General features: G+C 43.7%; 2 protein-coding genes across 12 annotated transcripts in view; one reads left to right on the top strand and one right to left on the bottom strand.

Annotated features, from left to right (window-relative positions):
• The window catches only part of LOC135308724 (uncharacterized), a 76,862-nt gene that overhangs the window by 22,992 nt on the left and 36,457 nt on the right, over positions 1-17,413 (bottom strand). For 6 of the 11 annotated variants that reach the window (XR_010369132.1, XR_010369131.1, XR_010369130.1 and 3 more), the window contains exon 7: positions 7,264-7,375. Coding sequence is in view for 3 of the 11 variants with exons in the window: in XM_064434097.1 (XP_064290167.1) it covers positions 15,742-15,831 (90 nt within the window). In the remaining 8 variants the exon portion in view is untranslated. The other 5 variants (XR_010369133.1, XR_010369141.1, XM_064434121.1 and 2 more) reach the window with 5 other exon arrangements.
• On the top strand, positions 1,471-5,946 carry TMEM200C (transmembrane protein 200C). The gene is made up of 2 exons (XM_064434156.1): positions 1,471-1,607; positions 3,574-5,946. The coding sequence occupies exon 2, from the start codon at positions 3,616-3,618 to the stop codon at positions 5,254-5,256; it is 1,641 nt and encodes a 546-aa protein (XP_064290226.1). The 5' UTR covers positions 1,471-1,607; positions 3,574-3,615; the 3' UTR covers positions 5,257-5,946.

Raw genomic sequence — 17,413 nt, forward strand, 5'->3', positions numbered from 1 at the left:
TGCTGCATTATTGATGTGATACAGGTCTCCAGTGGAAACAGATGTGATATGTTTGGTTTCCTCTGATAGCCTGGGCTGAACACAAAGCAAATTACTGAGTGTCAGAAGACTTGGGTTCAAAGCACATATTTAAAAGAAGTTCTTAAATAATAAATCTTAAATTTCAAGCCTGTTGCATAACCAAAAGTTATATATGTACTAAAAAAATGTGTCCCAAATGATTTTGCTGAGACAAACTGCAAATGACATTAAAATGCATATGTGCAGCTTTAGGATTTGTTTGGTCTCAAACCAGGAACTGATGGTTGGAGGGAAAGATGCAAAATAGCATGGTCTGGGTGAATATAGAATTACAGAATTGTTGAGGCTGGAATACATGCAATTTAATTGAATATGCATAGCCTCTCTGACAATTTTCCCAATCTGTGTTGGAACTCTTATTTTTAAAATAGTTTGAAAAATATTTTCATGATTTCCTTTGCTTTCTGCCAGGCTGTTTTATCCACAGTCTTCCACACAAGAGGTCATGTAGAGGTAGAAGAAAACTGGTTTTGCTCAGGCTAGGTAAAACTCCAGCTTCAAGAGAACTCTAAGGCTACTGTACAAAACCCCAGGTTTTCAGTCTATCCACCCCAGCAAATCCTCCCATGTACATTCAGGAGCAACCGCAAGCCACAGGATGAGGTTTTTGTATTTACTGAAAAACCTGCCCAAGATTTGCTTTTCTAGATCATGGTGAACTAGAAAAAAGACTTGACTAAAGCAATCAGCAGCAAACTCCTCCCAGGAGTAAGTGCAGCAGTGTGACGGGACACGTTAGATTGCATCTCGCTAAGGTGATCGCTTCAATTTAATCACTTTTCAGAAAGTAGCTCAAAAGAGAACACTGTTTCCCATTCTCTGCTGAAACAGAAGATTCAGGGTGACACCACTGATGGATCTCAGCTGCCACTTTCTTCTTCAACCTCTTGCTTCATCTTTTCACCTGCTTCTTGACTTTCTCCATAAGCATTCTGGCAAACTTAGCAGGGAAGAAAACGCCAAAGGTGAGGCGGCTGAAGACGAGGCTGCCAGGACGGGAGTGGCGGAAAGGAGCCCGGGGCTTGTCGCGGCCACCGGGGCGGGGTCTGTGCGGGCGGGGCACCGCCGGGGTGCGGGGCGAGGCGGCGGCGGGCGGGCGCAGGTGCGCAGGTGGCGGGGGCGGCGGCCGCCCTGCCGCAATTTCCCTGTGTCACGGCTCCCGTCGCTTGGCAACGGCGCCGGGTCCGGCCGGCAGCCGCGGAGCCGCGCTCCGCCCGCAGCGGCGGCACCGGCAGCGGCACCGGCGGCGGCTCCGCCGGCAGGGCGGGCGCGCTGCTGCGGGGGGCGGCCCCGCGGCGGGGAGGATGCGGCGTGGCCAGCGGGCAGCGCTCCCGCGGAGCTGCCTGACGAGGCGGCCGGCCGCGGCGGGGCCGAGGGAGCGCCCGGCGCTCGGCCCAGCCCCGCCGCCCGTCCGCCCGGGGCCGTGAGCGGCGGCGGCGGGGCGGGGATGCTCGCTCGGGCTGGAAAGTTTCTTCCCCACGGCGGCTCGCCCGCTTCCCGCACGGACTTCTCCCCGGCCCTCCTCGGTAAGTGACCGCGGCACCCCGGTCCTGAGCGGGGGCTCGGCGCGGTGCCCGGCGGCTGCTGCCGGGCGTCCCGGTGAGTCCCGCGTGCGAGCCCGGGGCAGGAGTTAAGCCAGGTCCTGCTACGAGTGTTACAGCGGTGTTTGGGCTTTGCCGGGCAAGGTCGCGGTGCCTGCGGGTCCGGCTGCCGCGGGGGGATGGAGGGTCTCGGTCCGTTCGTGCGGGATGTCGCTGCAGCCCCCGCGGCTCCCGTCCGGGTGGTTTCACGGCACTGCGGCCGCTGCGATGGCCGGCGGCCCGGCCGTGCCCTCGCTCGCCTGCCGAGCGCTGCTCTCGCCCATCGCCGAAAGTAAGTGCCAGGCGATGTCGGACTGGGAGCGTTCCTCGGAGCTGATGACCATCTGTTATCACCGTGGAGAGGAGACGGGCAGCTGGCTAGTGGGGCAGCTGAAAATGACATCAAAGAATCGGCAATTACAGCAAAGCATGCCCCGAAAATTACACTTTTGCATCAACAAAATACGCTCTCTCTTTTTTTTTTTTTTTCTTTTTTTTTTTTTCTTTTTAATAAATAGTTCAACCACACAAAAGAGAAATCCCTGCTCTTTGTTTTGAGTGTGCAGTACCTCGGAGAGTAATTTAACAACGTCCTTGCTGACAACACCCATCTTTTTTTTTTTCTGGAGAAAATACAAACATAGTAAATGGGACACAATATTACTGCATATGTGGCAATTCTGGCATTTGAACAGAAAAGACATGATATTTAAAGGCTGAACAGTCAAAGAGGAGCAAGAGGGGTTTTTTTAGGTGCTTACTTAATCGCCTTTTGGTGCAATTAATTGAACTTTGTGAGTCGTATTATATTCAGTGATGTCATCTTTTGCCCCGTCAAAGAAAAAATAATAGGATGCTCAGAAAGAGAAAAGGGGGAGGGGATCCTGCTTCTCGGTAGCATGAAGAAATAGGTTCCAAAAAGAATTGCATAGTGCAGAAATGCTCCTACACACTGTGTTGTTTAGCTCAGATCACGGGAACAGAGAGATGAGTTCTGATGGTCCAGTAAGACAAAAAGCCACAAATGCTCAGTGTTTAGTCTTCTGTCAGTTTTCCTTCAAGCACTCATTAGGGTTTCCCCAGGTGACTCATGGAGTTTCACTTCCCTAATAGGATTTGACCTTCCATCGCTTACCTGCCAGCCATCTCCCCTTTCTGAGGGCAGCGGGGAGGGGGTTGAATTTGTCAGTGTTACATAACAGTTACCTGGAATATTGCACATGTTCCCAAACTAGGGATGCCTCTGGACCGCAGGCAAGAGATGAATTTCTAATATTGCAGATCAAGTGCAAATGGCTAGGAGAAAACTTTTCACAAGGCACCACTTTCCAGTGTTTAAACGTTTCCTTTGTGCATTTCACAGTAATTCCTTTCCCACTCATTTAAGCAAAATATGCAATATGTTTAACCCTCCCTCCAGTCATGTGTTAGTAGAGTAATGAAACAAATATACTGCCTTCCTGCTTTTATTTCTCCCATCCCCTCAAATCCTGCATGACATCACTAACCACAGTTAGTGTGCACTGTAACCCCAGAACATATCAGCGAGTGGGGCTTGGCATCCTCTGAGCTTTGGTGCTTTGCAAACTCCTTCTGACATGAGTGAGGTTTTTTTTGTTCACTCTTGTGAATACTACTAGGTTTGCCATTTACCTGGAGTATAAAGTAATTAATTAGCTCTCTGACAGGAGTATAGTGGGACACACGGCTGCTTTGATGCTGTTGATCTGCCTGTTTCTTTCTCACACACAGGAGCTGTGTGGGCAAGGGAGATCTGCCTGTTGATGTCAACCTCCATCCCACTTGTTCAGGCTTTTAGTTACCAGGACTTTGAGGAGGAAAAGCAAGCAGAGACAACTCTTGTGCTGCAGGTCTGTCTTTGGTTCTCATCCTCTTCTCCCTTTCGCTGCAGGAGCTGGAGTGGCCGTGGGGGGCAGTGCGCTGGTAGCCAGCCATGATTGCCACTGGAGGCCTCCTGAGGATCTCTGCCAGGAAACAGGACCCCTTGAAACCCCAGAGCCAACTCCCCAAACGCAAACGCAAGGCCAAAAAGAAGCGCAAGAATGACGTGGTGGTGGTGAAAGGCAAGCTCAAGCTGTGCTCCCTCTCGGGCTTCATTGCCCTCTGTGGCATCCTGGTACTGCTGGTGGGCATCGCCTTGGCTGTGGTGGGCTACTGGCCAAAGCCCAGCCAGGTGTACAGAGCAAGCAGCTTTGGCAAGGGCCGGCACCCAGCGCCACAGGGTGGCACCCAGACGAACCGCTCCCAGAGCCAGGGAAGGGTGCAAGCAGGGATCCACCTGGAGTCACCCCCTGCAGCCAACACCTCCACCACTGCTAACCCTGGTGGGTCCGCCCCTACTTCCTCATCCCCCCAGGCCTCGGTGGGTTTCCTTTTCCGTCTTTTCTCGAGCTACTTGCATTCGGACAAGCTGAAGGTGCTGGGCCCTCTGATCATGGGTATCGGCATCTTCCTCTTCATCTGCGCCAATGCGGTGTTGCACGAAAACCGTGACAAGAAGACCAAGATCATCAACCTGCGTGACCTCTACTCCACCGTCATTGATGCCCACAGCCTGCGGGCCAAGGATGGAGGCACCCCGGCCTCAGCCCCTCTCAATGGCTTTGTCAACTACATGCAGGCCCGGGGCCTGGAGATAAAGCCTGGTGGGGAAGGCCTGGGTGCTGCAGCCATGCTGGCCAAGAGCTCCTGGCCACCAGGACTGGGTGTCTCCATTTCCCCACCGGATCTGGTGTCCTCACCGCAGCGTTCCTCCTTCTGCAGCCCTCCGCAGCCACCCAGCCTGGCTGAGGCTGTGTACAGCATCTGCCGGGAGCGCGCTGCCCTTGCTGGCTGTCCTGGCACCAGCCCACCCTGCAGCCCACCGGGGAGCTGTGAGCGCTGCAGCACAGCCAGCTCCATCATCGGCTCTTCACTGAGCACCTTCACCCTCCTGCCCTTGGGGCCAAGCGGCGGAGGGGGAGGCTGGCAGAGACCAGCTGGGGAGCGGGGAGCCCAGGAGATCCCACGGGGGGAGTTTGAACTGAGCCTAACCGACCTCAGCAGCAGCCACATCAAGGCAGGCTGTGGGACAAGGAGCCACAAGCTGGTGCTCAGACGGCAGAGCACCAGCTGCTTGCCAGATGCCAGGCATCCCCCTTCCCCTGAGCCACCTCGGTCACCAGCTGTCAGGAGGGTCCTGGAATCCAGCCTCTTGGTAAAGGCATCTCCTACCTACTCTGAATCTCTGGATCTGGGGGGATCACCCCCTTCAGCTCCTCCTGCCAGCACCAGGACGGACTCCCAGAGCTCCCAGTCTGAGCCTTCCAGCAGCAATAAGGGCTACAGCCACTTGGAGGAGGCAGGCACCTCCTTGGAGTCAGTTGCCAACACCACAGCCAGTAAAATTCAGGACTGTGAGGAGGAACCAGTAGATCAGATGGACCCCCTCAAGGCTACCAGCAGAGAACAAACAGAGGAGCAATCCCAGCAAACTCAAAGACAGTACACAAATAAAGAGAAACTCTTTATGATTTCTAGGTCACATGCTGCATTAGGGCTGGAGGATGGGGAACTGGAGAGTACGGGCATCTAAAAAAAAAAGAGACAGCAAGAGGACCCCTTGTATCCCGCCACATCTTCCCCGCTTCTTCATCTTCTTGTGGACTAGGAAACCAATCAATATCCAAAGAGCTGCACTATGTTACCCTTGAAAATTGAATTCCATAGATCCTGTAGATGACTTCAGGAAGAAAAAAGAGAATCCTTTCTGTCTTATTTGTGATTGTATGTTTCATGCAAGCCAAATTGTATTAAATATCCACAGTCCAGCAAGTTCTTTGGATCAGATTAATACAATTTTGGATGGTATAGCTGTGCACTTTACTGTTTTGATTTTTAAGTGCCCCTTCTTCTCCTCTGATTTCTTTCTTGCTGATTTGCCACTAACTGCTTGAAAGCTGCAGGCACCTTTTTAAGCTCAAAAGCAACGTGGTCTTCAGAAAGAAAGCCGAGCTCTCTCTTTGTTTTGGTTCAATTACTAAAACATTTGCAAGGCCTTAAGGATGACGTACCTTGACAAAGAATGAGTTTGTTTAAATTCTGAAAAAAAATGACAGTTTAGAAGAGACTGGAGCAGAACAGAGCTCTGATGATTTAGTTAAAACCATTACATTCCTGAATCCAAAATACATATTACTACATGATACTTTATCAAAGTATTATTACACATGTATTGACTAATAGCATTAAAAGATGTTTTTTAATAAAATATTTACAAACAAAACCTACAAAAAATTTCATTATTTTGGTAAGTAATTACAGATATCAGAAACTGTTTTGTTTTATACTGTGAAAGATTGTAGAAATGCTGTGAAGCCAAATGCTTGCTTTATACTTTTAAGGAGGTAATTAATAATTTATGTGTAATTTTCAAATAAATACTGATTCAGTCCTTGAGAAATCACACTGTAATTCAACCAGCAGATTCTGTCTCCATTTCTGACAGTGCTCTGTGACAGACAGCCCAAGAAATGTGACATGCTAAGGGAAAAAAAAAAATTAAACGTTTGATCTTCTATTCATATTAGTTTTTTTATGAGATTAATCTTGAACTGCATCATCTTCCTTCTGGATTTTTCAGTTCCCTTATAACTGTTGCATTAAGCCTTTCTGCTGTTGCGGTTCCTATTTGTGAATGCGTGAGCATAAGCTTAATTTTAAAGCATAATGATAACCCTGTCAGTCTCGTAGCAGTTGGCTGTGCTGAAGTCAGCAGCAGTTTCTCACTGAGTTCAGCATGATGAGGATTTCTTCCTGCATGAGAAAAGCATCAGGTTGCCTGAAGCCTGGAGAATACCTTGTCTGTAGGCAGAATTTCGTAAATTGATGAGCTGTTTCATTTTCGTAGCTGCAGCATGGCAGCCACTCCTGTTTTGTCAAAACAGCTTTATGCACTCAGTAGATTTTGTCAATACTTCTGATTTTAAATATGGATGTGGCATTTCTCTACTATGGGAAGAGAAATCTACATTAAACAAACACAATGTGTAGGCACACAAAAATCTTTCTGTTGCAATTAAAATTTTTCTTGTGGTTCCATGTTTTAAAGTGCTTAGCTACATATTTACTTACAGTAGATTGCAACATGGACTATAACTATCACTAAATACAGTTGCATTTAATAAGCCTACAAAATTCTGTAATAAATAAGACTAATTTAAAAGAAAAGAAGAAAAGAAAGAATGATTTGCCACAGATTCTTGAAAATAGAGAAGCACTGTATCACACAGCTGGCAAAAATCCGTTGTAAAACTGCCTGGATTGGCATGGGGTTGGATTAAGCACCACAGAAGTGGTGAGCAGGTGGTGCTGCGATATGCATAGATCTTTCCTGTCAGTTCTCCATGGGCATGTGCTTCTGCTCCTTCTACTGTGACTTCCAGCAAGATTTATGAGATATATGTGAGCAGAGATACCTAAGGTACCTGGTACTGATGCAGATTCTAGTTATTGACAGGGGCTGAAGACATCCTGTTTGATATTTTTCACACTAAAACCTTCCATGGAGGTGAAAGGAAAAGGCAAGTTGTGTGCTACTTACCAGGGCATGGAATCCTCATGAAGACATGACAGCAGTTTGTTTTATTCTGAGAGGGGACAACATGCTTCTTAAAATATTCTCAGTAAATATTTCTTCTGTCATCTGAAGTGTGCTGTGAAAAAAAAAAAAAACCCACAGGAAAAAAGAGCCAGCTTTAGAAAGCCTTTAGTTACTCCTTAGATTGATTTAAATCAAAGCAGGCCAGTAATTATTCTGATGATTAATTTACTGCAAAGTCTTTTGAATGACAAAATTATACCGGTTTGTGTTTAATAAGTAGAATTATAGCTTGTTCCTCTGTTGTCAAAAACGATGTGAAACATGAACTGTCATCATTGGAGCTGGATTTTTTAATAACAGCAGCAAGAAGTGACTTTCTAGCATATAAATTAGTAAGCAGAGAAAGCTGCCTCTCTGTCAGTCATTATTTTTTGCAGATTTATTACTTAAAACTATTTGTTGAGCAAGTTGTGCAGAGATGGAGTTGGAGTCAGAAAACTTTGTTTGAAATTCAAGCTGGGCAAGTTAGTCCAACACGCTGATGTTGGACAAGGATTGAGAGATTCAATCCCTGTGCACCATCTGTGACTGATGTTAGCACAAGCAGCTGGTAAAGAGCTGAGCCTTTCCTGGTGTGACCCACAGGTGGTGGGGGTGATGGGGTTTGTGCTTTGACTGGCTCTTGAATATCTCTGAGCTGGCCCTGACTGCATCTCAGCAGTGCCAGCTGCCTCTTGGCCATCATGTGCACATCCTGTCACAGGATGCTTGTGCATTTTCCTCCAATCCAGTCTCTTCCTTCTAGCCTTCCTCTCTGTCCTGCCACCTAGTGCTTCCTCCACAGTCCTTGACAAGCTCCAGGACCTGCCTCTACTTGCCAGTATACAGCTTCCTACATATTGCAGGAAGAGATAGGCTGTCACATATGTTTATTAAGAAGTATTTAATTAATTCAAATTAGCTAATTTAGAAAAATTGTTAATGTTTATTAAGGAAGAATGATTAGTCCCTGTATTTGAGAAGTGATATCCCTGAAGATATGTTCAGATGGCATACTTAGCTATAAATTTTTGCTATGGAATATTCAGATTTTGGTTTAGAAAGGTGTGCTTTGATTTGATTTGGGTTTTTTAGCATAGAAGTTCTATGATATTTATATAAAATTTCCAGAGGAAAGTTATTTTCTGCCTGAACCTTCAGAATACCCCTATACCTAGGAGGGAGGCTGTGTATGCTCCTTATGAGTGTAGATGCTGTTTGGAATAGTCTGAAGACAGACAAATGCCCTAATTGTACTTCAGTCATGCTGCTGTTTGTTACAAAATCCTCAGGACTCTGGAGAAGCTGCTGACGTGATCATACTGTAACCCAGTTCTGGCTCGGTTTTCACTGGCTAGCAAAGTATTTAGAATCCTTGCATCACCCTGGCTGGCTTGCTTGGCTGGACTGATTTACTGAAGTCCCCAACTGTTGACATATCAGCTGATCTACTGCAAAAGACCAGATTTATTAACCTGTATTTTTTAGTACATTTTTAAGAGCCTTTTCAAAGACTGATGCTGTCCAACAGTGAGCAATAGTGCACTTAGAAACATTGAATTAGGTAACTGTTGACATAATTTTGGGTCTGCAGTCTGAAATACAGATCTTAGGGATTGTTGCAATTTTCATAACAGCCAAAAGAGTTTACACAGAAGTAGCAATATGACTTCAATTAAACAACAGTTTTTATTACAAGTAAAGGAGGTGACAGAATGATAAATCTTATTGGATTTCAGTTGGAAGAACAGCCTTTGGTAATGCTTAACAGTTTTTCTCTGTATACAAAACCCACACAAAATACAACGCTCACTGCTAGCTGACTAGTAAAATCTTAGTAGTGAATAAAAGTATAGATTTAAGGGGGCATTTTTTAATTCTAGGGAACAAAATAAGTTTCTCTATCACCTCTCCAAGACTGTCAGTAGCAGTAATATAATGCTTTAGCCAGGTCACTCACTTATTTGTTTTAAGTTTGGGCTTACAAACAGTGAGGAACATGCACAGCATGAGCAGGCACAGTCTGAGAGGATAAACAGGTTATCACAGCCACAGGAAAAAAGTCTTTCATGGAAGAGTATACCATTCTTGTTTCATTTTAGAAGCCAGAATTTCTGTTTACCATTACTAGAAACTACAAAACAGAAAAGTCTAGAGTGAGCACACTAGAAATTATTTTCTACCATTGAGCTTTCACCCTAAACATGGAGACAGAGGGAAACTCTAAAGATCTGACAAAAGCACACACAATCGGGTAAAATGGCAGTGAAACTTGGAGGGGGAGCTATGCTGCTAGAAAGGATCTGACTGGATTTCAGGATAATTGAGAAAATAGAGGAACATGGCATGAGTTTTTCAGCTAGTTAGTATTTTATCTACATTTTATTTAGATAGAGGTAGTGAAGCCAACATATTACTTTTAAAGGGGTTCTTATCCATTGTTACTCTTTTTAAATTACATTGCAATGAGATAGAAAACTTATTTGGGAAGAGTATGAAAAGAGATGCAAACTAAACAAATGTCAAAAATCACTGTTAATAACTCAGTCTGTGAGGTTTCCTTCACATTTTTCTGCACAAAGTTTCAATCTTTGATTTCTGAGAATTATTTTTTCTTTTTTTTTTCCTTCTTGTCTCCCACAATTTCTCCAGGCTGGGATTACAAAAGCCACTGGTGTTCACTTTATTTATCAGTTTTACAGAAACAGAGTTCTATTATTTTTTATGGTAGCAGAGTTACCTGAGTATATTACAAGTTTGGTTCTACAGAGGACACATAGGTGATACTCTCAGACTGGAAGGTAAAAATGGGTAGAGATGGTTTGGTTTTAAATAAGCAGCTTTTTCCATGCTAAACTTAATAACTGAGGTAAAGAATGGCAAGTAAAAAGGGAACGTTCAGCAATCAAGTTTCACCATCACATCAGATGATTTAATACTGTGTGATGCACAGCCTCAGCCTGCATTTTGTTCATCACTCATAAGATTTGGCATGATCCTGCCTGCCCTGCTTGAGAGCAGGCTGAAACGATACCATACAGCTCCCATTTTGTTGCCAAAAGCTAAATCAGCCTCTTAAGGAGCAGGAATTCAGAACACAACTGTCACTTCTGGCAAGACTTGAAGCTGCTAAAGACTTTGCAGGAAGGTGGTTTGGTACAGGGTGCAGTGCAGCTCCCTTCACACCTTGGAGCAGCACAGAAAGCTGGCAGGGTCTCACACAAAACTGCCTGCAAAGGCACATAAAAGCCGCCAGAGTCAGCTCCATAAGGATAAATCCCTAATGGAATAGTATGATACTTGTGCAACACCATGGACTAGCCTTCCTTCCTCATTCCCGAAGTATACTTAAGGTCTCTCTGAGGAGTACAGCAGGTTTTTAATTAACTGACTTTACCGTCAAAGCTCATTTTAAAGAAAGGCAGTTTGTTCTCAGAGCCTTATAGAAACTACTATTTAAAATGCTTATAGACTCCCCATTAAATTAGTATCAGATGACCTCTTAATGTACTTCTCTCTCTCGTGCCTTGGGTATGGAGCATGACTACTTTCCTCTGTGAAAACAAGACAGAGATACAGCCACAGACAAAGTGTGCAAAGACCAGATTTTTATTTTCTTTAAATGGAGAAGAGCACAGGCACCAGTATGTAATGATGACAGCATGCAAGGATCTGCCTCTGAGTGATGTTTCCAAACCATGCAAGTAGCCTGCTGTGGAACAGAGCCTTGAACACTTGTCCTCCAACAGGAGATCCATCCTTCAACTGAACAGAGCCTCCTTCTGCATGTGAGGCACTGAAGTGCTAATTTAGTTCACTGTCTTTCAGACTCATCACACCCAATATTACACAAAATAACTTAGCAAGACCTCCCTGCAGTATATTTAAGGACAGAAGTGACACTAGGCAGCTGATAACATTCTATTTCAAATGAGAAACTTAAAATGAGAGCAGGCAAAGTCTGGCACTGCTTATTACCTTATTGTGTTAACACAGCATAAGATGATGATAGTAGCAGCTCTTTGGATTTTAGAAACTTAAAACTGTCTGCTGGCACTGCTAACGTAATTCACACTACAGGCTACCTCGAGGCTTGAAAATGCAAGCAGAACAGTTCCTGTCCTTGTGTCTGTCTTTGCAATGTGTACAGCGTCTGGAGCAGTGCTGAAACAAGGACGAGTGCTGAGGCTGCATCTCTCATCATCTCTTACCATGAGCAAGCTGTGGGAGAAGTTTCTTTTAGACCATTAAACCAGAATTGCTGAAGTCACCTTAATGAAGCACTTCACTCTTTACAGTACTGCTTGGGTCCAATATGGAAAGAAAAGGTGAGGATGTCTTCCTAGCAATGTTCTCTGCTGGGATATACTGGCTTCCCTCTGGCACACAGAGAGGAAAACCTGAACTCTAGCATGGTTCTGGGTCAATGAGCTCCTAATGCTGCAGCAGTGTTGTGTCTCAGTAGCCATTTGGCTGGTACATGTGTGTCCCTGACAATCTGGGAAGAGAAAAAAGGGTTACATGATGAGCTATGGAAAGTCAGCAGGTTTTGGGCATCACCTGTTTGTATGTCAGCTGCTAGCACGACACCTAACAAGGCCCAGAGCAAAAAAAGACAACAAAAGTGCAGCTTGCATCATCTCTGATGCCACCAAGAAGGCACTGTTGAAGATTGCAAGCTAAGAAACAAGTCACTGAGTTTCTGTTGTACTTGTCCTTATAGTTTTGGGGTGTCAAATGTGGGCAAAAGAGGAACCACAATATGTTGCAGTTCTACCAGGACTGGTGAGTAGCTCTTGGCTGCTTCCACCTATGGCTGCCTCTGGTTTCACTCATGACACCCTCCACAAGAGCTCTCTGCATTTCACTGGCAAATTGAAATGCAATCCTCTACTCAAATAAACATTTTAGTCTGCCAAATGAGTCACCAAAAGGTTGAATTCTCACATAGGCAACAGATATCTCAACAGAAATGTTTTCTGGCAAAGAGATTAGGTATATATCTGTCACGGTTCGACACCTGCCAGCAACTAAGTACCTCACAAAATGTTCTGCAGAATGTCTTGGCTTATCTTAGACCTCTAGATAAATCTCACTTGCAATTTAGGCAGATATACTCAGGTAACTCTGCCACTATAAAAATAATAGACATATGTGTTTCAGCAAAACTGATAAAGTGAACACAAGTGTTTTGTTTAATCCCAGCCTGAAGAAATGGTGGGAGACACGAATCAGGTTTGGATCGACAGCAGATCCTTTATTTAGAATTGCCATCCTAAAATTCAGTTTCTAGTTAGAAATGAAATTTTCACACCATCAGTTCATACGTTCCAAGATACTTTTGTAAATTCAAGATGTCAAAACATTAGGAAATTAAAGCATAAGTTATTCAAATTATTTTAAAATGAGTTGTGGTTTCCTATGAGGAGTTGGAATGCTTATAGAGTGCAGGAAAAATAAAGATCCTTCCCTAAATATCTTCAGATGTTCACAAGACATTTCTTTTTTTTTAACATAAAAACAGAATACATGTGTCAATCTGGGGGATGGAGAAGTTTTTTGTTAGCAGGAGATTCAAAGTGAGTAATATATTCATTTAAAACACATGCTGATAAACATTCCATACTATGATGCTGGATTGCTTAATCTCTTTTGTTTTCCTTCCAACCACATGCCATGATAGACTATTTGTATAACACATAGTAAATGGAACCAATATCCAGTATGGAGCATTCTTTTGAAAAATCTGTGTTTTATCAGCCTAGGGAGTGTGAGGTTTTCATGACTTGGAAATAGTAAGTAATGCACTGGTTTTATGGTCTTTAAATATACAAGCAATAGCAAGTCTCATTCTATGAAGAGTCCTGAGAATTGTTCTGTTTCTCATCTGTCAAGGGCTACAACTTAATCAGCTTTTGTTTAATTGAATAATTCTGTTATGGTAGAGAGTGTAAGCAATAGTTACACATGCTTGAATCTGCAGCAACGTGATGTAAATAAATCAGCATTGTTGTTCTCATCGAAAAGACATTACTTCTACATAGCCCAAAGAGCAGCCAAATGCTAAAAACTGAAGTTCTGGTGCAACACATGGGGTAACATATGCACTCAGAGTAAAACAGGTGTCATAGATGGGGATAGCAATGAGTAAATAATAGCTGATTTCAGTGCAGCAGGATTTAAAACCACAGACCTGGTAATCAGAGCTGCTTGAAACGGGAGCTTAGATTGAACCTGCTACAAGTTGCCAAAAAAATAAAGTAAAAAGGAGAAAAACAGAAGAAGAAGAAAGCCCAAGTAGTAACTGAAGACATTGCCAAGGAGCTCACCTGCTCATCTCAGCCCATGAAAGGTGCTCAAAAGGAGAGAGGAACTCTTCCCATCATTACCACATCATAAGTCAAACATATGGGAAAGAGCCCAGCTTTAGGCAGGACTTATTCCCAAGGAAGAACATCCTTAGTGCCAACTTGCTGTTTCCAGGCCCCACGCCACTGTGACTGGTGTGTCCCAAGTGGATGTTCTCCCTCCAGGGACTGGTGGAGCATTTTCTACAATTGGAGGCTGCAGCACAGAGACCCTGCCTTAGCGAGTGAGGAGCAGGGACAGAGGTGACAGCAGCAGCCTTAGCATGGCAGCTCACCCTGCAGGGGAGCCCAGCACCCTCAGGAACTGGAGCTTGGAAGAACCATTTATTAAAATAGAATAGTTTGAGTTAAAGGGTTAAATGATGTAAGGAAGGGACTTTCAAGAACATCCAGTTTCAACCCTTTTGCCATGGGGAAGGACACCTTCCACTAGACCAGGCTGCTCAGGGCCCCATCCATCTTGTCATTGGACACTTCCAGGGATGGGGCATGGACAGGTGACAGCTGATATGCTTACCTGTCCAAGGCTGGAGCCAGCCTGACACAGGACAGCCCCTGACACTGAATCCTGCAATTTGCTGCTGCTTCTCTGAGTCATCTGAGTAAATTGGAGACTACAGGGAGAACTTGTGCCCCTTCTGTCTGATCTTAAGCAATCAGCATCTGCGAAGGAAAATGTAAGTGCTGCTCTGTGAGACCCTAATGTACACTTGCTGCTACATTTACTGCAATCCCATTTTGTGCTGGCCTCACTTTCTATTTACAGTAAGCCAGCAGTACATTTCCTCAGTTATTCCAAGTAGGATTACAGCAGCTCAGAGACTTCAGGATGGCTCAGTGCCCCCACTGCAACAGGGGCTCCTGCAAACCAGAACAAAAGGGGCTTACAAGCAGCAGACCAACAGATGCCAAAGCCAGCTAGCCCAGAGCCCTTACCAGCTCAAAGGGGTGGCATTGGGCATCCTGCTCTGCACCAAGAGGCTGAACAAAACGTTCCAGCTGGGAAAGGCAGTCAAGTACAGAAGCATCATGGAAGACTTAGAAGTGTATGGCCCCATGCCTGACTGGATAAATGGATGGGAGGAAGAATAAACTAAGAGTAGCAGAGAAAGTAAATAGCAAAGGGGAAAAGCAATGTTAAAAGGGGGTCTAGTGATGGGGCAGTGAAACAGTTTAGCAAATTCTACAAAGCCATGCTCCTGACAGTGGGAAATGGAAGTGTAAGTTTTGGAGAGGCAGATTTAAATGTATAACTACTTCTCCTGATTATAAATGGGTGAGGGAGACCTGATGTTAAAGATTGTCTTCACATGCTTCACTGCTTGTTTTCCATGCACATAAATACTGATATTTCTAAAGCAGAGGTTCTCCTTTTCTGCTTTAGAAAACCAGAACAGTGTCACTCTAAGTCCTGCAGCTATTAAGATGGGTGATAGCACAGGAGTTGAGGTGGTGCAGTCAAGAGATAAGGTGTACAGATACACCAAGGAATAAATACCTGGCTCTAGCTCTCAGTGGACAGCAAAACATGGAGAAGGAAATTTAAAAAGTAAAACAAATACTGCCACAAGGGAGTCCATCTCTTTTCAGGTTATTTTTTTTTTCTTCTCAAAGCTTAAGCTCCTGAAATGTTACATTTATATCACTTCTTACACATTTAAAGTTTTCTGATGCCAGCAACAGTTTAAATGCCCTGAAACATATCTTAAAATATAACTTGAAGCAAAACTCAAGATTCATTTGGGTTTTGATTGATAATATATTTACATTATAATGTATTTATTTATAACTCATTTTGTAAAGGGTTTCATAACAGTACCTAAATGGTTTCAATTATCCAGGCTGATGTTATAGTGTTTCAATATAATTTTATTTCAATTATGTTTTATTTGTTTCAATATAATTTGATTATTTCTGGATTATAATAATTTCTGGGTGCTTCATAAGTGAAATTAGTAGATAGAATAATTTCAGTATCAGCCTCAGAGGCTACTTAGTGGGTTTAAGTAAAGTAAGCCAAGACCAAAAAGGTCTTTTTTACAAAGTTAAAGGTGAGAGAAAAAACTCTTTGTCAGCAGAGCTGCCAAGTCTCACACAGCCCTTTCAGCCTCCTTCTTGTCTGGCCAAGGTATCTGTTCAGGCTGGATTTCCCACAGGTCACCTAACAGAAAGACATAGCGCTGGGATAAGATTCAAGAATCAGGTCCATAGATTTTATACACATAAGAGAATTAATTCTTCTGTGAAAGCAGCATGTTTACGTCAGTATAGTTTTGGAGGCAAAGCCTTAAAATAGATCTGATTGAGCAGAAGAATCTCTGCTTTTCTCTATTAAATTTATTTCAGCAAACAGAATTCCCAGCAACTCTCAATAAAAGCCTTTATCATGCAGAAAACTGGGGATTTGATTTGGTCTCAGCAGCATTAGGTAAGACCCCGTGTCACTGATGGCACCGCCTCCACTTCAATCTGAGCAGTATTTAGCCTTAAGTCAACTTAATTCTGAAAAACACCAATGAACCACAGAGCATCCTAAGCTTTAGGTAGCCCTCTACCTAAAAGGGATTTATCAAAAGAAAAACCTTTAACAGGTCTTTGATTCCAGTTCACTATTGACAAGCAGATGAGCAGATTCTTTGTCTCAGAAAAAGACAAGTGAAATCTCCCATAAACCTTACAAATGTATTAGAAGCTCAGTGTGATCACCTCTCTCCAACATATTTACTTGTCACAATTTAATGCTTATTCAGTATTACTGTTTTCTTACTCTACAGCATGAAAGCAGAACTAGCAGAACTAGACACCCATCAGCAGATAATAAATGCTGGATTTCTGGCAAAGAGGGATATAAACTACTGTCTCATACAGGTACACATCTCTCTTTTTTACATTAAGAAACAGAAGGTTCAAAGGGTAGAAAACAGCCAGGCAGCAGTTTAAAGTTGTTTTCGTTTTTTTTTTTTTAATTTCAAAGACAGAATTATCTAAGTGATTAAAAACAGGATCTGTATTTCCGTCTCTGATCTAAGCACTGACACTCCACATCTTGCAACTTGGATAAGAAAGAACTTTAAATAAAATTTCTAAAAGATGTTGTTAATTTTTCAGCTGATCTTAAAAAGCACTTTTGTTGTTAGAGAATCAAAAGTTGCAGTGGGTGGGGGGGGAAGCCCTGGGTGGGCATTCAGTACTTTTTTAAAAAAATTATTTTTTAGAAATTAATTTTTCTTTCATGAGTCAGAAAAGTATGCTCTCATTTAACAGTCTCTTTTAGACTCTTTTTACAAGACTCAATTCAGGTTTCTGCTGCAGAGGCCAGTGACCCAAACTCATGGTTGGAAGCCAGCTTCAGAGGTGTTAAGCCTACACAGTGCTTGGATTTAAGCCCATCTGGGAGTGGTTTTGAGAATAAAACTGTAGAACACAACTACACTAACTTGCTTAGGATTTATGGAGCTCCAGATGTGTCCTTCTGCTTCTAACTCTGAATAGCCACTTCCACAAAGTATTTACCAACATTTAAATATTCCCCAGGACATGGCTTTTTCAACAGGACTACTTATTAAACTTATCTTTCATTCCAACAACTACTTTTAGTTCCAAAACAATATGATGAGAAAAGAAAGGAAGATTTCCTAACAGAGAAAAATCCATTGTTTTCTCTGATCTCCAGAGTGCCATAAGCAAGCTTCCCTCCTGGCTAAGCCTGCAGCTTTGCAGCTGGGGGTCATAGTGACATTGCA

Source organism: Passer domesticus, chromosome 1, assembly GCF_036417665.1.
Source record: "Passer domesticus isolate bPasDom1 chromosome 1, bPasDom1.hap1, whole genome shotgun sequence".
NCBI classification, from domain to species: domain Eukaryota; kingdom Metazoa; phylum Chordata; class Aves; order Passeriformes; family Passeridae; genus Passer; species Passer domesticus.

Coding starts and splice junctions, on each gene's coding strand:
- TMEM200C (XM_064434156.1), top strand. CDS start 3,616: ATGATTGCCACTGGAGGCCTCCTGAGGATCTCTGCCAGGAAACAGGAC.